We start from the raw sequence: 24,610 nt of genomic DNA, 5'->3' as shown, positions 1-24,610 counted from the left end.
ATAATGAATACAAGGTCCAGGGTTAAGAAAGGGAACAAGTCAGAACTGGAACAAACCTTCTTACTCATGGTACCTCAGAAGCAAACACCAAAGTGAGAAAGCATTATCATGGACAAAAATACAAATTCACTAATATAAAAGAAATAATTTATTCATTTAACAAATATTTACTGAACACCTATACTGTACAGACTCAGTATACGAGGTGCTAAAGATATAAAAAGGAGAATTTGCTTTCAAAGTGTCATAGCAGGGATAATTAAATAAGTTCTAGATGAAACAAAACATCCAAGTGACCATATTGTCCTAAGAAGTGGAGGAAAGTCCACAAGGAAAAAAACAAAATATGAACATCCCTCTTTCACAAGGTTGAATTATATAACTTAAAAAAAAAGGGGGGGCAGTGCATGAATTCAGTTATCTATTTTCCATTAGCATCCTACATATGATTCATCTATTTCACAATCAATGACATATTAGGAATTTGTATGTATTTTTTAAGAGAATCAGATTTTTTAAATTATATGTTTGCTAGCTTTAATAAAGTACTAATAAAACTGGTCAAGGCTTTAATTCCCATAGGAAAAGCCCCATGATTGCACTGCACTTCTAACTCTAAAAAACCACTTCAATGACAACCCTAAAATTAGGCAAACAAGTACGGATGCCTCAGCAAAAACAAATGGCACTGAAGAAAAACTCTGGTCTACACTCAATTCCAAAGAGGCAAACATTAAAGTAATTTTTTAAACACTTATGGAGCATATTTACTGTTTGACTTCATCTGTGGCCAAAAGGGCGCTAGTTATTTTTCAAATTCTAATATGTAAAATTAGTTTCTAATAGGTTACGTAAGTTTCACAATTTTTCCGCCAATAATTTTCTCACACAACAAAGAAAATTTCAACTGAAATTCACCATACTTTCCATGTTTCAACATTTTAGGATGTCACAGGAGTTTACTATATGAGAATTCAAATATATAATTAAATAAAACAAACTCAATTAACTGAAATGATTACCAAATGTGGTCTTTCAACAGTATTCCTGATTCACTAACTTCTTCCTTATTTGAACTCCTGCTGAAACCATTCTAAAACCGTCTATTTCCTTTTTCTCCCTACACAGGGCATAACAGTACTTTTCAAAAAGGTTAAGTGACAATCATAATACTGCCTTGAAGTTACCATTTTCAAAAATCATGGTTTGCCACACACAGAGAAGCTAAAGAAGGTATTTTTGAGTCTGTAGCACTCCCAAATAAAAACAAAAGTTAGGATTTTTAATAAATCACTATCAGATTGTTTTCTTTTTCTTCTAAAGCAAAGGGAAATAAAATAAAAATCCAATTAACTAGAATCCTATTAAGTATAATTTTACAGTCAATGGAAATTTCCAGGAATTTAAAAGTAGAAAATACAAATCAAATCAGGGTGTTCTTACTTAATGCTGATACACTGGTGGATGCGACAAAAAGTCTCAAATATGAAGAGACGAGCATTTTCAATGAAATCCTCAAGACAAGCCACCAAGAAGAAGTCATTCACAAGTACCTATGTATGTAAAAATAACAAAAAAAATTAATAGCACAGACAAGCAATTTTCAAAAATATGACCAAAGTATTTCCTGTGTGCTTTACTCATTGTTCCAATTACTAGAATTCTCTTACCTAATATCACAAGTTCTATACACCACAGCACTTTCTAGAACACTATGTTCAAGTCTCTAACAATTTAAAGTAGTAAATGAATGCTGCAAGAAAAACCTGAAGCACTGCCATGTTTTCTTATTCTACTGATGACTTGGGCAACCTTGTGACAAAGGAGCTTTGTCCTGTCCATTATCCTACATAAATTCTTTGTAGATAACATATCTTTTCTAGCTTCTTAAAATAGTTATAACAGACTAAAAATAAGCACATTTCTATGAAGTAAGTAGACCTGGGAATAGACAAAGGAAAACAAATTCAAGGGGTGGCTCCTACTCCACAGACAGTATCATAATTAAAAGAGAATATTTTAACTTCATTAGTGTATATTTAACAAATATACACCAATATATAATAACACTGCATATAACTATATGAACACAAATTATCACATTGGAGTCTATTTTATATTTTGTCCAATGTGTGAAAGTCCCCTCTGAAATTATACTTAACATGATAATTTTCTTTTCCTTAGAGAAATAAAATTTTAGTCCTTCAATAAACTCTTTATATTTTGTGTTAACATTTGGGTTCAAAAATGAAACTGACAACTAATAACTTACGGATTTGGTAAATGTATATAAAAGGTAAGTTTTTAGTTTAATTTCTTAAAACTTTGCAAACTAACACAATAAAACCCCAGAAATCTAACTCTTCAAGTTGCTCAAGTTCTACCAATCAATAGAAGACAGTATTGTTAAAAAATTCATGCCCTTATAACTTTACTGGTTTATAGCAAATGTTAAGTACAATCGTGTGAAAAATTCTAAAGATAGGCCCACTTATGAGACAAATTAAGAATCACAGTTAGGATGTGCAATTCTATATGATCTTATAAATACATACTTCACACATTTACTCATATAGGGTAAGACATGGAATTATGGGTGTATGTATGAATATATAATGCCGCCAAAGTTTAAAAAAAATACTAACAAAAGGGATACACATATGGCAATAACATTAAAAATGTCATTACCCCAGCACATTTCTAAACAATCATTTTAAGACTGTTTCTGATCTAATTACTTTAATAAAACACTGCAAGTTAACTCTTACAATATCCAAACATTAAAGAATGTTATTAATTTATAAGTAAAAATTCATACTTACTGATTCACATTCCCTCAGCTTTTTCTGAGCCCCATCAAAGTCAAAGTTAACATATAAACATTCAACAAATTCTGTAATTGGGTCTTTATATGTGTAAGACTCCTGTAAAATTAAGCCAAAGGTCAAGCTGGATCAGATTCAACACTATTTGGTAGACTGCCCCAAGACTATCTCAATCTTCCTGTTTTCTCCTCCCTTACTATTAATTTCTAACAAATTACCCTGTGTCATCTCAAAGCAACCGCTCATACCCTAATTCCAGGCAACACCTTAGGCTTATAATACCTTCCAGACTGAGTTCTCTAAATTCTCATCCTAGAACCATTCCAAAGGCTTTCAAAAGTCTCCCTTAGTCAATAAATACTGAAGAACATCTAAGTATGAGGGTATTCATACACTGCTGAATTTGTCTTTTTGTATTTAATTCATTCTTAGGTCAAGTAAGTTTTTTTCTAACCCACACTTATTGCTGAGAAGCTCACTAAAAATCAATCAGTAGGGCTGCAGCTTTTGTATAACTTGGGGACTATTATTATTGTATCCTATGTAAAGATCATTACTCTGGAATTATGTAGGTAAGCCATCTTCCAACAAACAGTGCCAGGCTCCACATCCCCTTCACTCTTTGCAGTAAAGACAACACTAATATACAGTGTATAAAGTATCCACCTAGCAAGGATCAATATTCATTCCTACCACATCTATTGTAAGTATATCTTAGAATTAAAGGAAGTAAATGCCCATCTGAGTATCCTGGGCTCCTCTTTCTCTATGTATCCTTTCTCCTATTTTTCAAACATTTTTACCTTAAGAATTATGAGTCTTACTCTAGGAACAGATACTACACCTAGCTTGGACAGATTTATAAAACGCAATAAAGATTTTAGTTTTTACCTGCTGAATAACTTTAACAAGATCTTTTAGCACCTGTCGGCGTTTCCGAACATCTTTGTTTGTTATGACGGCTGTAGTCAAATAGCGCAGAATATGTGGACACATTGTCTGAATTGCATTAAGATACCTAAGGTAAAAATATAAAAAACTTTAATATTTTTTAAATTTAATATTAATAATTTACCCAGTTTCTCTAAATCTGTAACCACATGTGATTTAAAGAAACACTTGAACAGCCCATTACACTGCACTGCTTCAGTAACGTGTAACTGCAAGCACTTACTGATATTACAAGACTATCACCTTCAAGGAAATGAAAAAACAGAAGTCTGCAGAGAATGCCAACTTGTATCCCCCCAGTATGAAGTGAATTGCAAGATTCATTTCAGGGGTAAATAATCCTATTATTATTGTTGAGTAAAAGGATTTTGGAAGGCCCCTATATGTGCTGTCTGTTCCAAAAGGCTGCTAAGCTATGGCTTTCAGTCATTCACCCTTTGGAAAAAATGTGTCAAAACTTTCTATGTGTAGATCAGTCCTCATAATAAGAAAATGAGGCACTTAAATAAAGATTCAGATGATGAAAGACTGAAAACTACAGGGAGAAGTAAACTGTTACAGTATTATAAGGCTTTGGCTAAATTGGTAGCACTGGGAATTAGAGAAGAAGGATTATATATCAGACAAATATCAACAGGGCCATTGCTAATATTTAACAAATCCTGCCAGTCTGAACATCGGCAGCTGGCCGTCCTCTGTCATTCGGTGTTTATGTTGTATTCCTCCTGTTCAACTCTTTAAATAGCTCCCTGATTTTTATCCAAGAAGTACCTCTGAGTGTCAGGCACTATGCCAACCTTGGAAATACATGTCAATAAAGTCCATTCCTCTTGACTGAATATATAAACCCCAAAGTACCACCAGCTTCATCTCCCACCAGACCATCATTGACTGCTTCTCGTTTTTCTCACTTAAAGCTCACTCCATAGACTTCTCCCAAACACATCCCTCTGAAAGCCCAAACTCTAGCCATCCTTCAAGATCCAGCTTAGATATGGTATCTTCCAGATTTTTCTAAACTATGATATTAATAAGTCTTTATATTTCATTACACTGTAGAGTCCCCATAAAATGTTGTTTGAACTCCGTATAAGACACCAGAATCTAACAGTCGTCTAACAGCTAATGTTTAGTCTCTCCTTAAATTCCCTCTAAATAAGGCAGGGAATAAAAAGAATCAACACCCACTCAAGAATAAACCAATTTCTAGGAAAAAATGACTAAATAAATCAGCTAAAAGTTTCATTATCTGAAATATTAAGCCTGACTTTCAGGTAGAAATTTTTAAATTGCAACCTTCATTCAGAATAATTCTTTGTCTCAATAGTCTCTTGCCAGAGATGTCATGCACAAGCACAAGGAAGGCTGACTATTTTCTCAATACTGATTTTGAAGTAAGTAATTTTAGTAAGCATTTCTGGAACTCATAAACTTACCCTTACGGTTTAAAAAACTAAATTTATTGTATAAAATGTTAAACATATTTTACTTATCCTAGCTTTGTATCACTGCATCACATGTATCTTCACTGTTTTTAATGGAGGGTGACTTCTTGGGAAATCATATCCCACTCTCTTTAAGAGTTTATGGTAGGGGTTAGCAAAACTTTAGTAAAAAGCCAGATAATAAATATTTTAGGTTTTGCAGGCCAGGAGGCATAATTGAAAATATTGCACAAGTACTTATATGAAAAAGAAAACAAATTTCCAAAAATTTTATTGATAAAACTCAAAATATTAAGAGTGGAGTATGATTTTTTTATAATTTATCTACTAATGAGAAGAACAGCATTTATCTACCGGGGACAATTTTACTTAAATTGCATTCAAAGTTAGAAATCCTAACACTAAAATTTATTGCAAATGTTTCTCTGTTAATGCTGTTCTCTAATGAAAATTTACATACTCAGTCTTTGTAAATGTTTTTCATAAACCTAGTACTACCAAAAACTGGTACCAATTGATAGAAATAGGATTTTAATTTATCATACTTATCACCTAGGCATTACCGAACTGTTCAACTCTTCTTTTCATATTGTCCCTTAGGGTACATTACACTACACATAAATCACTTCCAATTCAACAGCACAGTTAAGTGAATTTTGAAATATGGAAATTTCCCTTGTATTTACAATGAGGTCTAAAACTTTCTGGAATTATAATTTGAGCTTAAAAAATCTCTGCTGCAAATCTGTGTGGGAATGAAGGTCTCCTTTCTTGTTCTACCATGTAAAAGAACAGAAAACATAAAGCAGCTGGACATTTCTTGTTATTCATGCTATGTTAATTGTCACTGAAGTGATTACTGAAATATAGCTTCCCATATAAATACTATTTTGTTTAGTAATTTTAGGGTGAATTAAGAAACATTTAACAAGTTACAGCAAAAGTTGATTTCCAGAGCCACCCAAGGCTTGAAAATAATGTCTGAGCGCAATTTTTCTCATTCAGAAAAAAATCCAATCTTAGCCATTGCTAAGGCTAAGCCACCTACCTGTTGTTAAGTAGAGAAAGTCAAGATATTCTATTTCTGACAAAAATTCATGGACTGATAACAGTTAAGTCCACAGGAGGAAAAGAAGCTCAGTTGACAAAAATGGTTCAAAAATACACCACATGGGATACCTGGGTGGCTCAGGCAGTTAAGCTTCCAACTCTTTATTTCAGCTCAAAGCACAATCTCAGGGCGGTGAGACTGACATGACTGGGCTCCATACTGGGTGTGGGGCCTACTTAAGATTCTCCTTCTTCCTCTCCCTCTGCCCTTCCCCCCTGCTCACTCACTCTCTTGAAGGAAAGACAGAGAGTCAAACAGAAAGACTGAAATAACACACCACAGATTCAAGTATTTTCCACGAAGTACCTGGTGATGAATAATGTAATGAATAACCATAGGCTTTTAACAAGCTTTTTTTTTTTAATCCTCCACTCATATTTGCTACCAAGTTTTAAGACATCTTAGCAGATTCCACTTCGGGTTGTACTAAATTAGTGTTTTATCAACTTTGAAAATATTTTCACCTGTAAGCTCTTCCACATAGACTATTTATTCATAAAGGCATATTCTTTAGTCACTTCAAATCCAACACTGATTACTCAAATCAACAACTGGGCCACATTAGTAAAATCTGTTGACTCCTCAAAGAGCCAAGGAAAATCACTAAAAATCATGTGCCTTGTTTTTTAATTAACTGATGTTGCTCCAGATAACTTCAATTCCGAGTAACTGTGCAATGGCATCACTGAGTAGCAGTGTGAAGCAACAAGGGTGCAACATTGTATGATCCCTGTCACAACTCAACTCTGCCCTTACAGTTTAAAAGCAGCCAAAGACACTATTATAGATCAATGATGCTGGCTGTGTTCCAATACAAATTTATGGACACTAAAACTGTAGTCTCATATTTTATATGCCACAAAATATTTTTCTTTTTTCAACCATTTTTTTAAAGATTTTGAGAGAGAATGAGAGATTGAGAGCACAAGGCATGGGGGGGAGAGGGAGAAGCAGGCTTCCCACTGATCAGGGAGCCCAAAGTTGGGCTCGATCCCTGGGAACCCTGGGATCATGACCTGAGCCAAAGGCAGACACTCAACCGACTGAGCCACCCAGGTGCCCCTTCTTCAACCATTCAAAACGTAAAAGCCCTTCTTAGATAGATAACAGGTCTTAAGAAAAAAGGCAGTGAGCCAGATTCAGCTCACGGTCCAGATCCCTAATATATAGTATTACCATGGGTCCTGACTTCTAAACATAGCAGGATCTCCATACCTAGTGGAACAGAAGTGATCCTTCCTATGTATGCACCTACATAGATCAATACATAAGGAAGGGGAGTAGGGATTAAGAGTGACTCTTATGAAGTTATCTTCATTCACAATCTTGTAGGATTAGTGATGATGTATTTTTAGTTCAAATATAAGCAAAACCACAGATGTGGTTTAACAGTCTACATATGTCTGCTGTGCTCTTTTGTTCTATTTCTTTCTTACCATCTCCCTTCCTGTCAACTGAAATTTAAGGGTCAGTTTTCATCTTTACGGGACTCTTCTAACCTTTGCAGATCTTAACTGGTAGTTGTTATACTTACCCTGTGTTTATAATGCACGATACTATCAGTACTTAGTTAAATATGTTCTCAGGCTATTTCTTGTATTATTTGTCTGGATTATAAACTATTTAAGAACAGAGGCTATAACACCCTTATTCTTAAAATCTAACTTTATTAATTTTCTTTTTTCTTCTTTTTTTTTTCCGTAGGCTCTGTGGAGCCCAACATGGGGCCTGAACTCAAGACCCTGAGATCAAGACCTGAGCTGAGATCAAGAGTTAGTCGCTTAACCCACTGAGCCACCCAGGCACCCCTATTATTTTTTAAGGGGGGGGGTGGGTAAGAGCATTGATATTTACTATGTTCTGAAGTATAATTTCATGACAGGTCATTAAAAATGTTTAGCAGACTTTTTCTCTAGTACAACCCTGCTCCAATTATACAGTTTTATGGAACTTTTTTACAGGGTTTTCTAATTGCAAGTCAGATGATTTAGTAATCAAAAGATAAGACAAAATACCTCAAAAAGAAAAAAATACTTTAAGTATCTATCATGTGCCAGATGCTACAAGAACATAGAGAATAAAAATTTTGCCCTCAAATATGCTATACTCCAGTAGGAAAAATAGCAATTGTAAATTATTTATTTTAAAGACATTAAAAAATTAAGTATCAAATATAAAGTAGGCAAAATATACAGGACTTCACGAAAGATGAAGTTAACCTGAACTAGAGCTTCAAAAACAGGTAAGCCTGGATAGGTTCAAAAAAAGAGAAGTGCATTTCCTGAAAGGATAAAAAGAAAAAGAAAAAAAAAGAAAAAGAAAAAAGAAAAACAAAACAAAAAAACAATGCAGGACACTTAATAGAACTTCAGAGGACACATTTTTATTTTATTTTATATTTTAGACAGAAATCTTAAAGGTCATCATCCTGAGCTAAAATATAGATAAAATACCTATATGAAAAAGAATCTTCTCATCAGTAACAATTAGAAAATAGGAAAGATAAAGATGGAAAGGTCAGTCAGGACAATTTCTGACTACTACCCAGCTGACTATTAACAGTAAAACTTGAAATTTCTTAGGGTGTTTACGTTATTTTTATTTAGAAAACACTCAACGGAGTATATAATTCAAACTGAACTTTGAATCTTTCTTTTTACAGCTGTAGAGTAATAACTAGGGCATTCTATTACAAATGTATTCTTTTCTCTAATAGCATCTACCTTTAGTGGCAAAGCCTCATCTCTTAATAGTCTATGAACACTTCTCTTACGCCTGATACCTTATCTTTATATATAACGTTACATTTAAAAGTTCAACATTTTTCAAATATGTAAATCATCTCCATTTTGGATTCAGAATACATAACTGCAGAAATGGTAATATATATGATGTAAGAGACTTTATTTAACCTGCACTGGCACCTAAACTTTCACTTCAAGGACAAAGTATAAATTATCCACAAAGTACTTTTTATTTTATAAAAGTCCTGAAGTCCACAATCTACATAAACTATCAATTTAACAATTTTATCAATTAGTATACTCAATGAGCCACATTTAATTGTATTACTGTGCTATTAGAAATTGAAAGCAGGAAAAATATAACTTCACCACTTTTTACTATTTATCAAAGATAACTGAAAAGCACATACTAACTACAGACAAATGCAAATTACTCACTCCTTACTAGTAGCTATGCCACTTGAAGAATATACAACCTAGAAAAATGGCTGAAACAATGATCTGTCAAGCCAACTAGGCATATTCTAGTATGAAAAAAGTCAGAATCAAGCAAAACTCAGAACATGCTATGGAGATGTTACTATTGAGGAAGACTACTGATGGTAACCTGACCTTACACAGTGAAGAGGAAGCACGATATTTCAGTGAAAAATGAAAGCTGTAATCCTACTGGAGCAGTTTATTTTCCACATTGTGCTAAAAGGCTGTTTCTGTTTTAAAAAAGTTCCAAAGCTATAAAGATTCTTATTGAGCAGCTGAAAATGTTCAAAAACTGATCTATGGTATGGTGCCAATTCTTGGCAAAGTTACTAAAATTCACTGAATTGTAAACAAACAAACAAATGACATTCTGAGTACCTTAGAACAAATAAGGATAATGGCATTCTATGCTGGTAGTAACTGTTGTGGTTTTTTTTTTTCCACTACCACACTCTTGCAGTTTAAAAAAAAAAAAAAAAGCAAGTTGCAACTACACCCTTGACTAGGCAGTACTGATTGTTAATTAAAAAAAAAAAAAACCACCCCCTGCATACTAATCTTTTTAATAATCTGTATGACTTATGGGAAGTATGTGTAATGCTCTTCTGCTATATACTTTTGTGTCACAGTTATCTTAATGAAAGGCACTTGTACAACTGAGTTGTAAGTTTAACTGTTTTTCTCACAGAATCTTACTTTTACTTGAAACAATGAATCACTGATAAACCAAAGCTATTCGGAACTGGGTATCTGGCAGACATTTTCTAGAAAATAAAGTCAGCCGAAACTTAAAGAAAAACAAATGGTAAAATTAGATCTTTCCTAAAAAAAGAAAAATTTTGGAAAATATGTCACCAAGAGCTTGACTACTAACCAGTATGTTGAGCCTTTTCTAATAGATTTAGTGGTGATACTAATGGGTGATTTTTTTTTTTAAAGTACTGTATATATGTCAACATATTTGGAATACCTGCATAGCTCATGGCTCTAACATTTCCCAAACAATCAATGGATGATATTATACAGGCACGGGTACAAGATCCATTAAGGTACAAGACTGACCACTATAGTTTAGACTACTGGTATCACTGAGATTCAAAAAACTGAATAAGGTTTCCTTCCGATTCCACTTATAATAACTTTTAAAGTACTACTACTTGTTGACTTTTGTTGGTTACCAAAAAAGAATACTCACAACTATCTGAAAAGGCTACTAAAACAGCTTTTTTGTAACTCTGTATGTGTAAGGCTAGGTTTTCTTCATATCCTTCAGACAAAATAACATCAGGTAGGAAAAATGTAGTTTATGCCAGAAATTGAAAAGTCTGCAAAAATGTAACACAATGCCACTCACTACTCTCACTAAACTTTTGTTTTTAAGTTATTCTTTAAAAAATCAGTCAACTATAATCAATTTACTACTTGTCAATTACCAAATATATTTTCAATTTCCCAGTTTTAGGAAATTAGACAAATCCCTATAACATCTAGTGCCACCCAGGTGCATAATCTACCTTTCTGTATTATTACTTTTTGCAAAGTGTATTTATTTAATTTAATTTTTTTTTACATTTTAAAACTGACTTCTAAAGTTTTTTTTTTTAATTTATTTTATTTTTAAAGAGTTTATTTATTTCAGGGGTGCCTGGGTGGCTCAGTCATAAGAATCTGCCTTTGGCTCAGGTCATGATCCCAGGGTCCTGGGACTGAGCCCCACAATGGGCTCCCTGCTCAGTGGGAAGCCTGCTTCTCCCTCTCCCACTCCCCCTGCTTCTGTTCCCTCTCCTGCTGTCTCCATCTGCCAAATAAATAAATAAGATCTTTAAAAAAATTTTATTTATTTCAGAGAAAGAGAGCATGAGCTAGAGCATGAGTGGGGGGAGGGGCGGCAGGAGAGGGAGAAGCAGATTCCCGGTGGAGCAGGGACCTGGGATCATGACCCGAGCCAAAGGCAGATGCTTAACCCACTGAGCCACCCAGGAGCCCCAGTTTCATTTTTATCTTAACACTTTCTGCAATCTCAACTGAATTACCTTTATATTTCTAGTATCCATAACAAATGGTTCTACTAATTAGACATATTCTATATACCTTCTAAATTTCATATAATCCATAAGGCTGTCAGGAATTGATCCATATCGTTCCCCTCTTGTATTACAGAATTTTCAGTGGGTTTGAATACTTTTATTTTTCTTGTTTGCATGCTTCATTACTTGAAAATATTCAAAGAGCCTGTTAAATTTAATATTACTTCCTAAATACACATGTAACTGCAAAAAACATGGAAGAGTGGGCCTACAAATAAGTAGTATCATGGAAAGGCAATTTATAATAGTTCCTATAAAAGGTCCTTATCCTTAACCCATCCCCTAAGTATCAAGATTACAGCCAGGTGTTACGGGCCAAGCCTGGGTCAAATCTGCTCATTCAGAAAAGGTTCTTCCTCCCACACAGAATTTTGGGGATATCAATCAACTCTTAAGACAATCTTACAGAATTTATTAATCAGAACACAGACAAAATACTAACGTTAGTGTTATTTTTAATCTCTTTTCATTTGAATGCATGTTTGGTTAATCTCCATAAATACTGAGAAATATATCCTTAATTCTTTTTGAATATTCTCAGAAAACATCTTTTCTGTAAGATACATAGATAGTTCAACATTAAAGACAGGTATGTAACTATTTTACTAACCAACATTTCCAAATTTCTTGCAATGATTTATTAGTCATTTTCCTGGATACTCCAGATTCAGCCAATACTGCTATGTCTCAACTATTGCACGAGATTGTAATTGTCAGTGTCACAAATGAAAAAGCCTCCTCTAAAATGTAATGGCTGCATAAAGTACTTCTCAAAAGGGTACTTCTCAAGAATCACTGCCTTGAGAAGATTAAATTAACAATGCACCACAGCAGAAAGAGATTAATCAATTTAATCTCTAATAAGAGAAAGCTACCGATCAGGAAAGACTTAAGAACTTGATAAAAGACATTAACATATTTAAATTAGAATGGGGGTGGGGGTAAGAACACAGTGAGAAGTATTGATCTGAAATGGAATCATGAAAAGAGAAATAAAAAGCAAATCTTGGAAATGCCCATCCAAATATTTAGGGTGACAAGTCAAAAAAAATGTTCATTATTTGGTCCTAGTGAAAGAACAGTCCTACTGTGAAGATAGATAGGTTAGGCCAGCTTAACCTGATGGTGCCATTAACAATAGTACAGTCCAAATTCACCTCCCATTCTGATTCCAAGTACTTTACTTTTGTAAATTTTTCAAGATTTTATTTATTTGACAGAGAGAGAGAGAGAGAGATCACAAGTAGGCAGAAAGGCAGGCAGAGAGAGAAGGGGGGGGATACAGGCTCCCTGCTGAGCAGAGAGCCCAATGCAGGGCTGGATCCCAGGACCCAGACACCATGACCCGACCCAAAGGCAGAGGCCCAACCCATTGAGCCACCCAGGCGCCCCGATTCCAAATACTCTAAAGCAGCTTTATTTGGCTTAAAGGTCGATTTATGAAGAACAAAACTGAACCAGTCTCAGCAAGACTGATTTATAAACCAGAATACCATCAGTAACTCATAATGAGAAGTATAAGTGTTAAGAGTTCTGACCCTGTAAGTTTTACACACTGGAAGCCAAGAGAAGGAAGGTTGCTTTAAGAGTACTTAAAATCAATGGAGTTTACTATACTAAAGCCCAGAACCAAGTATTATACCCTTGTAGGATCTTACTTTAATGTACAATTGTTCTGGTTTTTTAAATTTTTTCCACTAGCTTTTACTTAATTCAACATACAGACTATGATTTATATACCTTTTCAGATTATAAACAATTTATTATGGCATTCAGCAAATGGCAGAATATATAATAAATACAATTTAAAAACTGTATATATATAATTTCAACAGTGAATTTCCCACAAACAGGATTTACGGAATAAAAGCTTAGAATGAGGCTATATGTACACATCAGTGAATAATATGAATCTAGAAGGCATACTTAAGTACCATAAAATACCTCTAATAAAAAAAAGAAATATAATGTAAAATTATAAAATTTCACCTCTTATCATTTATACTTAAAATGGGATGCAAAGATCATGTATTATTGTCTTTTATCTTACCTAATGCCATGTATTTTTTTTTCTTTTTTTTGAAGAAAGAAAACCGTAACTTCCTGTTAGAAAAACTCCTCTGCCTATGTTTGATTTTAACATACTGGGTCAACATGTTGTTAAAATACTATTAATACTGAACTTACAATGCCAAGTTAACATGAAAAATAAAACAGACTATTTCTGTTTAAGACTGCTTCTTTTTAGCAGATCCAGGGGAATATTTAGCATTTAATGCAGAGAACAGAACATATACCATTCAAAAATGGTTCCCTGGTTCTCCATAAAAAAAATACTGGTATTTCTCAGTTGCCTGAGTATTTTTCATCTGCATTACCACTAATAACTTAATTTCTCTTATTTTTCTTTTTTTTTAATTTTCTTTTTTTAAGATTTTATTTATTTATTTGAGAGAGAGAGAGAGAGAGAGAGAGAGCACGAGAGGAGAGAGGTCAACGAGAGAAGCAGATTCTCTGCCGAGCAGGGAGCCCGATGTGGGACTCAATCCCGGGACTCCGGGATCATGACCCAAGCCGAAGGCAGTCGCTCAACCAACTGAGCCACCCAGACGCCCCAATTTCTCTTATTTTTCAAAGTGCTATTGATTAAGTTAACTCCCTGAAGAGGTCAAATATTTTAGTCTTAAGAAATCTTACTAAAATGAACATTTAATGTATATTTATTAAAGTACATTTATTAAAGTCACATTTATTTATATGACTCAGTTTAGAATATCCCATCAACTTCTCTAAAAATATTGCCATAGATATTTCCAAGACTTTGAAAACTATAAAACAACTTAAAAACAGCTTATTCAATCTTCATTGATGTTTAATTCAGAAGGGTATTACACAATCTATGTCTAAGCTATACCTTTATAAAGTATACATGCATTTTAGAAAAAAAATTAAAATCATAATTTGACAGAAAATAATAAGCAGAAATCAAGTGAAATATAACAACTATATCTTCACTTAGATTAACATTTAACAAATGTACAGCTCAAGAATGTTTATATATTATAATATAATATATTAAATATTAAAATATAATATAATATTATAATAATATATATATTATTTAGCTAACAATATAGTCAATATAAGCCATACCACGAACCAAATGCTAGTTATTCCAATCTTGAACTAGGTTTATCTAAGCACACATACAAGTCAGGAAGCTAATATTGCCCCTGTAATCTATAAAACTCAAGTGACAATCCTAGAATTTTGAAGATCCGTATTTCAAGATGATTATGGATAAACCGGCAGTTATCTAAGAAGGACAATCAAAATACTAAAGAGTCTGAAAAATTGCACACTTGATAAAATCGTCGATACTTAGCCTGAAGGAAGAGATAAAGAAAAATTATCTTCAATTATCTAAGTGTTTCTACCAAGCAATTTTGTTTTCTGTTGTTCTAACCAAATAAGGAATTAGAAGATTCAAAGGCACTTAAGCTCAAATGGAAAAATAAATTTTTAAAAATGATTTGTAGCTAAAAACAGAATAGTCTAATTCATGAAGTAGTTAATTTCTTAGCACCGAAGGTTGGATAATTGAGCAATGATATAACAGATTCTGGGATGTATACATTTCTTCCATGTAATCTGGCCTGGAGCCCTAACTCTAAAGCTTTCATTAATATGTTAATTACCTGGAATCTTGCTAAGATGCAGATTCTTATTTAGTTCTTCTAGGGTAAGGCAGAATCATGAGATTCTACATGACGCCTATTCTGTGGCACAGGAACTACACTAAATAGCTCTTCAACAGACTTAAAATATACTTTCTTCAAATAATTTACTTGAGTTACACATAAGCTTTTTTTTTTTTTAAAGATTTTATTTATTTATTTGAGAGAGAGAGAAAGAGGGAGCACAAGCAGAGGGAGTGGCAAAGGGAGAAGGAGAAGCATGTAAGCCCCATGTGGGGCTCAATCCCAGGATCCTGGTATCATAACCTGAGCCAAAGGCAGACGCTTAACTGAGGCACCCAGGCACCCCCTTGTAGGCTTTTTCAATTAACAAGCCAATCTACCATGTACAGGGGGAAAAAAGGTTGACAAGAAATTCAAATGTTAGAGAGAAGTACATTTTTAAGTTTAAAAAAAAAAATCCATGTAATTTCACATAACGAAAGCCAGAATTACGCAGTGAAATAACTTACTGTGGCTGGTAAAGGAAGAGATCAATGATGTTATCACGCCCTTTGGGGTGGTTGAAGAAAACGAACAGAGACCAGTGGATGAGCCACGTTCGCTGCTGAAGAGACTGAAGTGGAGAACTCACAGACTAGAGGGTTAAAGGATACTTGCGTAAGGAAATCTTAACATATGAGAAAGAGGCAACGGAATAAACATCACTGATCTCCAAATTTTAGTTAGGAAGGAGAACCCTCTGAGGCATGCTCTATGGCCATGATGATCTAAGTCCTATCCCCTAGACCCTCTGCACGTACCTCAACCTTAGAAATTACCTCCCTGCTCTAAGAAATAGATTCAATAACATCTGCTAAGTCATTTTTACAGAAGCTATAAATTATACTTATTTCAGAAAACATTTTAAAAGGACTGAACTAAATACTCCATAAGTAGTTTTATTAGATGTAACTGTAGGTGAAAACGGTTACCTTCTACACAGGACTTTACTGAGGACCTATCACTGAGCTGCTACTAATAGAATTAAGCCATTTTCACTATACAAATAAAAAAGGTGCAGTAGCTGTAAGAGAAATGAAAACTTGAGTTTTTATCTTTAAGAGCCAAAAACAGTCTGACAGCTTCTTTTACGGAGATTCAGTGAAACGAGTCAACCTACTAATCCACTGTAATTTTATGTCAAGTCAACAAAAGCTAATCTGAACATTTTTTCCCCTTCCTCCCTCCTATCACCCTTCTCCTTTTTTTTTTTCCATTCCTCCCTCCCCAACACCTCCTTTACAAAAAAAAAAAAAAAAGAAAAAAAGAAAAAAAAAAGGTACACAGTGTTTTCTTATCAGAAAGTATGAAGGGTACATAAATATTTCAGAGAATCACCCTGGAAAAATGTAACTCACATTATTATCTATGGTCTCTTTCAATCGTGTAAGGTCTTCCATAGCTGCATCCCAATTCTGCATTAAGATTTCAGAGGCCAGTTTTCCCCAGAGTGAACTCAAAGCATTTCTATCTGTTGCTGGAACCTGTTTAAGCAATCACAATTAATTAAATTCTAAATATTCTAGGGAAAAAAGATACTGTATATTTTAATACCTTACATAACCACCTAGCCTACTAAAAGACCTGTAACTTTCTACCCCAAACAGTAATTACCTAAGTCCTTATTGGATCACACTGGTTAAACTGATTCAGTTTCCATTTAGCTCAATTTACTAAAAATATCAGCTCAGAGTGCCTGGGTGGCTCAGTCAGTTAAGCATCTGCCTTTAGCTCAGATCATGATCCCAGTCCTGGGACTGAGCCCTGGCATCAGGCTCCTTGCTTAGCAGAGAGCCTGCTTCTCTCCCTCTCCCTCTGCCTGCCACTCCCTGTGCTTGTGTGCTCTCTCTCTCTCGCTATCTCCATCAAACAATAAAATCTTTAAAAAAAAATTAAAGAAAAAAGATTTTATTTATTTGACAGAGATAGCAAGAGAGAGCACAAGCTGGCAGAGTGGCAGGCAGAGGAAGTGGGAGAAGCAGGCTCCCCACGGAGCAGGGAGGCCGATGCAGGGCTAGATCCTCTGACCTGAGCTGAAGGCAGACACTTAACTGACTAAGCCACCCAAGTACCCCTAGAAGTTTTTTTTTAATTTATGTTTTTAAATCACAACCAATTCAAGACACATTCCAGTTTGATAGTAAAATGTGGTAAATTGTGCATCTGAAAATCAATATGAAACAGACATCTTTTATACCAACATTATCAAATAGGGCACATCAGACCCAAAACTTCCAAGAGTCATCATTACTAAAGCTTTCTTCAGTCAAGGAAAAGTACGTTCAAATCAAATGGCATGCACTTAGAGGAGATAAATTTTAAATTCTGAGTGAAAAGAATAACAAAAATTACACTACTAAAATATGATCACCAATAGTTCTAGCATCTTAAAATCACTTTCATTTTAAATATCTCCTGGATGAAGGGAGAGTTATATTTTTGAGTCAGACCAAAGGGACAGAGAAAGCAGATTTTAACAAAATAATTAAAAAACAGTGTTAATCCCTTTTATTTATTTTTGTAGTAACTTTTAAAACCAAAACGTTCAAAAATCTTTACCAACTCTTCTCCACTATTTCATTCCAAATTAATTCATTTCTTAGAACACAATCAAATAGGATGCAGGTAAATATTCCTTGATGTATTCTAAAAGCCATCAAATTTTTTAAAAATAAAGGTACATTCTGGGGTCACACAGCTTTAATTTACACAAAACTGACCCTACAATAGGTCACCTGAAGAGTCAAATTCTAATCTCAGATCAAAGTTACAATGGTTCTTTCATAGCTTATGTTTCCCTAACTATAGATTTAAAAGAATAACCAACCACCAGACAAGCATTTAGAAATGAAAAAACTGGTATTACAAAAAAAAAAAAACCAAAGTAAATAACAAATATGTAAAACACACACATTTTTCATCCCAAATCCAATTCAGGATTTTTAATCTTTAATATTAACAAGATTTTGAACAAATACATAAATTTTAGTGCCTATCTAAACAAAAGAAAAAGAGAAGTAAAATTATCCCTTGTTTAAAACTAGCTTGGTTAGCCCCTATCAATATGCCAACTCCCAACTATTCAAATGTTTTGTCACACAGATGGGACATAAATTTAAAATAAATTTCATATAATTTCTAAGCACTACCCAATCACTAGATTTTAACTACTCTTAATGTAAAACATTGATTTTTGTGTTCAAATCATGGTAATCAATCATCCAACCAAATGCCCTTTGAATTTCAACAATGCAAAAGCTTAAAACTGAGAATTTTTTTTTAAGTTAGGGAACAAAGTAGGATCTTCATATTTAAAAAAAAAGGAAACAAAAAAACTTCACAAACCTTTAAGTATATATACCTATCATCTGTAAACATTTTCAGACTAATTATAAAACTACACTACATAAATATAATATACTGTTAAAACTAGAATATGTTATATTTGTTAGGATAAAAGGTTTTTGTAACAGCATAGCAAGTTTTTTAATCCCCCAAAGTTTCATGCGTACTACTCTGGCTCAAGTCCATGTCAGTACAGTTGGCTCTTCATACCAATGTGCTTTCAAGGGTGGATATGCTAGAAGAGTTTCAGTATCTGGATTTCCAACAGTTACCTTAAGTTTCCATGTCTTAGCAAAATGGCACATTCACTCACCAACCAGCAACAATAAATTTACTGTGCTAGAACTCTAACATGACACTAAATCTTCATTCTCAAAATTCACTCCCAGCATTAACAAATGATATGAATAACCAACTCTTTTCATGTAGCTGTAATCATATCAGGCTTCTGATTTTACAATCCTGGTTTAAGCTGTTTACATTTCCAAAGTAATCAACTTTTGCTCTCCTAAATCCTTCATAATATTCAAAGTAAAACTGATGGAATTTTCTGATAAGCCACTACAAGTTTAGCATCACCGATTACCTTCAATGCACTTGCAAACTAATCACAGCTAATCTGTAAATTAAGAATATTCACAAACAAAGTAAGAGAAAATAAGTATGTTTCAAATCAAACTTTGAAATAAACTGAGAATCTTTATTTCCTTTTGAAGGATGGAGCTTTAAAAAATGAAGTTAACTACTTTTTAAGTGTAGAAATTAGCAGTATTAATAAAACACCAAACTCTTCCCTTCCCAGCTCCCCCAAAAAGGAATATTTAATTTCCAAAAAAACAACCAAAGATAGAAGCCATAAGTCTTTTCTTTCTGGCAGGTATATGGGGCTAAAAGAATAAAGGCACCAGAAAGCATAGACAGAAGAAACAGACTCTTCCAAGGTTAGAAAACAGTAAGTCCCTGTCTTTAGAGATCATTTCCCAACATCTAGGATTAACTAGATAAATCAGAGACTTACGTACTTGCGGACTAACCCAAAATGAGGAACAAATTATAATTTCTCAAATAAGAAGCTAGTTAAAACAAGGGCATTTCGCTAACTCCAGAAGGCACTGATCCAATTACCTACACAGAAGGCAGAATGAGAAAAAAAATTTTTCATTTGAAAGCCTGATTTTGGGGCGCCTGGGTGGCTCAGAGGGTTAAAGCCTCTGCCTTCAGCTCACATCATGGTCCCAGGGTCCTGGGATAGAGCCCTGCATCAGGCTCTCTGCTCAGCAGGAAGCCTGATTCTCCCTCTCTCTCTGTCTGCTGCTCTACCTACTTGTGATCTTTCTGTCAAATAAACAAAATCTTAAAAAAAAAAAAAAAAGCCCGATTTTTTTCCTTTGGCTTCATGTAATTTTCCTTTTTCCCATACTAAAGCACTTAATCTAAGAGTCTGTCAAACAGGCAAATGAAAATAACAAACAGGGTTCTTTATGGCTAGAAATTTGCTCTAATAGTACAATTCAAACTCACCTTCCTCTTACATTATTAAATCATTGAGCTTTATTTTCTAATAGCTAAGGGTAGAAGTAAATGGAAAAAAGCTACTATTAAGGCATAATTTTTTTTCAAATATCTTTAGAACTTCATAGTTATTTGAAACAAACTCAGGGGATGTATATAGCCTAAGATATTTAATTAAAATTAGGAATAATGAAATATTTTTATTAAAAAAATATTTATTAAGCATCCACAATGTGCTGTTCACTGTGCTACAGAGTAATTTAACAAACTGATCATGACAGAATTTTGCTAATGCTAATCATACAATTACACATGAAGTAATAAATTAGCAGCTCTTACTTTCTGTATTTCAAGGACAAGTTAACTCTCCCTCAAATTCTGAGGTCCTGATACAAGCTTTCCCACTTCTATTTGTTCTTTGTTGAGGAAAGTTTTCCTCCCTTCACCAAGGATTCTTGAAAATTTATGTACAGACTCAAATCTATAGACATGTTTTGACAAAAACAGGAGAATCCTACAAAATCTGAGAGAAGAAAAACAATTTACTTACCAATACTCTAAAGAAGTAGAGATATTCTGCAGCTCCAGAGTAATTCCCACATTCATACTGGAATTTCGCATACCTGTAGAGTGTATCTAAATATTCCTGCCTAAACTAAAAGAAGAAAAAAAAAAGCATCAGTTATATTTTTAACTCTGAGTTTTAAAATTCAAACCATTTACTCCTTTAAATATCCCCAGACATCAGTATTTTCAGTATATCCCAAGTGTCACAAAAAAAATAAATAAAACAAAAAGCATGAAGAAACACATCAATCTTAGAACACGAATTATCAACTGACAGATTTATCATTCATAATTCTGGTCTCAAAGAGTTATGAACTGTAACAATATCTAATTTGTTGCAATGAGCATTTGAATTGCAAGGAAAGGTCTGAGGTGTGAAGTTCTCAATTAGTGACTGAGCTTAAACAACTACCAAGTGTATGAATCCCTGTGAGGGTTTGTGATTCTGTACAATAATAGGTACAAGTAAATTTCAGTTCTCTGTGAAAACTAGCCCCAAATTACAGCAACTTTTAAAGCTAGCACTGCAAGCAAAGTAAAAGTAATGTAAGAGAAGGGCTATGAACTAGAACACTGTCAAATATACCAAACATTATATTTGGAAACCAGAAAGAATAATTTGCGCAGTGATCAGCATACCTCGTTACAGGTGTTAAATGAGAGATAAAACTTGAATGCAAGTAAACAATTAATTATATGCAAATCCTCACACTTTGAGTTAACACAAAGGAAAGGAGAGTGGGAAATGACTACAGAAGGCTATAATAAAATTCCTTTACTGGGGATTTATGAAGACCTCGATAACATCAAGAATTACTATATTCCATATGGCAGCCAAAATATTACCCAATTATACTGCTCAAAACATTTCAAATTCAAATTTAGTTCTATCTTTCTTTGTTAATCCATCAGAAATATAAAACAGTACCCATTCCTTGGTTATTCTAGAAAAAATAAAAAGTTTTGAACAATTCTAAGATCTAAAGTTAAATATAAGCAAGCACCTCATTTTCCCATCAGCATCAATTTTTAAAAACTGAAGTTTCAAAAACATACCAGGTCTTATATTTAATAAATTAATCTAGAAATAATACACTTTCTAGCCTCAAACCTATCTAAGCAGCACTATTCTTTAATTAGCCTATTAAAACAACACAACTGAAGAAAATTTTTAAAATACCACTTACACCATGCTTGTCCGCCAGGTAATCAAACAGCATCCGACCATCTCTTAATTAGAAACAAAAATTATTAGATTTTATAGGTCACAGAAAACAAAATAAGCATATTCAAAGTTTATCCTATAACCCACATAAAGCCATTTAAATACCTTAATACTTAAAACTCTAGAAATAAGACTTTCAGAATAAAATAAACAGAACACTACAAAATTAAACAATTATGCTTAACTTACATATCGATGCCACACACCCTACTGTAATTATTATCTGTATCAGTGTCAACCCAATTGAACCTTTCTTAAATTGGCTTTGCATAATAACTAAGATGTTGCCAGGCAGGCTGGTAAAAGACAAAGTGATCAACAAAGACATGAAGGAACAAGTGATAGATGGGCACAGCTTACTGGGCATTTTCAAAAAAGAAAACATTCTCTTAATGCTTATCACAGAGGGAATGCTATGGTGTGTTTTTCCAGAGCGTTATTTTACCTGAAGATTTAATGGGGAAGGAATATATCATCACCAAAATTACATGGGTATATCATAATACTGAATATGAAATATGCATGAAATTTTAACATAAGATTTCAAAAAAAACTTAACACTTGTGGATCACAGTGAGTAACTTTGTGTTACACTCCTTGTATCTTTCAGATACATAATCACTGTTCCTTGGTTGACTGGGTTATTTCCAGGAAAGTATGAGAGGTAAAATGTTACATGTTCAGTGAAATTTAGAAACAGGAATTGGAAGGAAGAGGTTATTCCTTTGCAAGTTTTTAAAACACAATTCCATCCTTTCATTTATCTCAATGCCACGCCTGTTAAACTGCAAGGAATCTTCTCAGATAATTGGTAAATAAATCTATATTCATCTTGATTCATACTGTAATCACATTAGTTTCTAGTATTTAAGTGACTAGACTAAATTTAAAACTTAAATTCTAAATGCTCTGTTGTACCCTAACAGCCGGATTATTTCAGCTGTTCCTTTGTGTGCACTTACAAATGACCTGAGGGTTTTAAGCCATTATATTCTAAGTGTAATAAGAAGTATAGCACACATGCACATATATCATTGCTTTGTAAGACACAGCTATCTGTGTAATAGGTATATATCTACCTGTATAGATAAAACATGGTGTAGTTAGTGATGTGGTAGATTACATTATAATATGGTATAGTAATTGTGCACTATTTGGTGTTTTGCTTAAAATTATCTGGTTAACACTTCCCTAAATCATAAATGAAAACTTGAGCTCATCTCCCTAAAAGTTTGTTTGGGTCACATATTGTATGAACTAAAGACACAACATGGCAAAAACTTCAGCAATTTCTCTAGTAAATACACTGGCAGCTAAGATTTACCACAACAATATTCAGTTTTAGAAGATTTTGTTTTAAAGATTCCTAATAACCCAAAGGGCTTCAATTAATGATAAACATTAAGTCTGAATGAGGCAACATGCATTTTTTGGAAACCAAGCAATAGGTTTATTTCTAGTTAAGAGGAAGTTAAGAATAAAATAACCTTATCAGCTCCACACTACCCTCCCTTCCTGGGCTGGGCAATGAGGTTGGAAAGATACTAGAGAATGTAGCCAAGTGATAAAGTGGGCTCAGGCTTCCCTCCTGGTACTGCCCAGGCACAGGTACGTCAACCTCAGTACTACTGACACTTCCGGGCTGGATAATTCTTTGCTGGGGTAGGGTACTGTCTTATGCATTGCAGGATGGTGAGCAGCATCCCTAGCCTCTCCTTAATTGGGATAAGTAAAAATGTCACCAGACAATGCCAATGTCCCCCGGAAAGAGAGGAAGAAGGCAAAACTGCTCCAGCATAATCAGATTTGGATAAATGGTAAAGAAGTTAAAAATAAAATTAATATTACTATTTATTAAGGAATTCCTGGTCCCTACACCATAAGGATAAGTGAAAACAAACAGATAAAGTATCAATTAAGCCATGAATTTTATGATGGAATATTAGACAAAATTTGAATTTTTAAAAATTTTTTCAGTGTTCCAAAATTCATTGTTTGTGCACCACACCCAGTGCTCCATGCAACAGGTACCCTCCATAATACCCACCACCAGGCTCACCCCATCCCCCAGTGCCCCCCAAAAACACTCCATTTGTCTCAGAGTTCACAGTCTCTCATGGTTTGTCTCCCCCTCTGATTTCCCCCAACAATTTGAATTAACATTTGTCTTAATCCAGAAAAGAGAATTTTCAGAATTCAAATTAAGGGAGGTTACCTGGTTGACTGCATCTGCCTTGTAGTTTCTGGATCCTCAAACATCTTCACAATTGGTTCTGTTTCTGCCTGAAGCTGTTTAAGTTGTGCAACAACTGTGGTTCTTTTTTCTCTCAAAGCTAATTAAAAATGCAAAGGAGTACTCTAATGTTAAACTATACTGCTCACCATGAGGATGTCTCTGGAAAATTTTCAAGTTATTTAAATTATGCATAAATTTATTTACCCCCAATATATTCATATGGCAGCAACACCAACTCAATAAGTCTCCCAGATCCATTTTTTGTTTTTCTTTCTAGCACCTCTTTCTTTCCCTAAAGAGGGAATCTTCTTCTAATTCTTAAAGAAAACTGAGAAATATGCA

General features: G+C 33.9%; 1 protein-coding gene across 1 annotated transcript in view; it reads right to left on the bottom strand.

Annotated features, from left to right (window-relative positions):
* Nucleotides 1-24,610, bottom strand: part of EIF3E (eukaryotic translation initiation factor 3 subunit E) — a 43,622-nt gene that overhangs the window by 12,179 nt on the left and 6,833 nt on the right. Inside the window, exons 3-10 of the mRNA XM_032858470.1 lie at nucleotides 24,248-24,365; nucleotides 21,995-22,037; nucleotides 20,791-20,895; nucleotides 16,742-16,867; nucleotides 15,854-15,978; nucleotides 3,717-3,843; nucleotides 2,823-2,924; nucleotides 1,444-1,553 (exon numbers count right to left, since the gene is read on the bottom strand). Of these exons, the coding sequence (XP_032714361.1) occupies nucleotides 1,444-1,553; nucleotides 2,823-2,924; nucleotides 3,717-3,843; nucleotides 15,854-15,978; nucleotides 16,742-16,867; nucleotides 20,791-20,895; nucleotides 21,995-22,037; nucleotides 24,248-24,365 (856 nt within the window). The remainder of the gene's footprint in view (nucleotides 1-1,443; nucleotides 1,554-2,822; nucleotides 2,925-3,716; nucleotides 3,844-15,853; nucleotides 15,979-16,741; nucleotides 16,868-20,790; nucleotides 20,896-21,994; nucleotides 22,038-24,247; nucleotides 24,366-24,610) is intronic.

This window comes from Lontra canadensis, unplaced genomic scaffold (genome assembly GCF_010015895.1).
Source record: "Lontra canadensis isolate GAN:19392208 unplaced genomic scaffold, GSC_riverotter_1.0 scaffold15, whole genome shotgun sequence".
Taxonomy (NCBI): domain Eukaryota; kingdom Metazoa; phylum Chordata; class Mammalia; order Carnivora; family Mustelidae; genus Lontra; species Lontra canadensis.
This window is presented reverse-complemented; position numbering and strand designations above follow the sequence as displayed.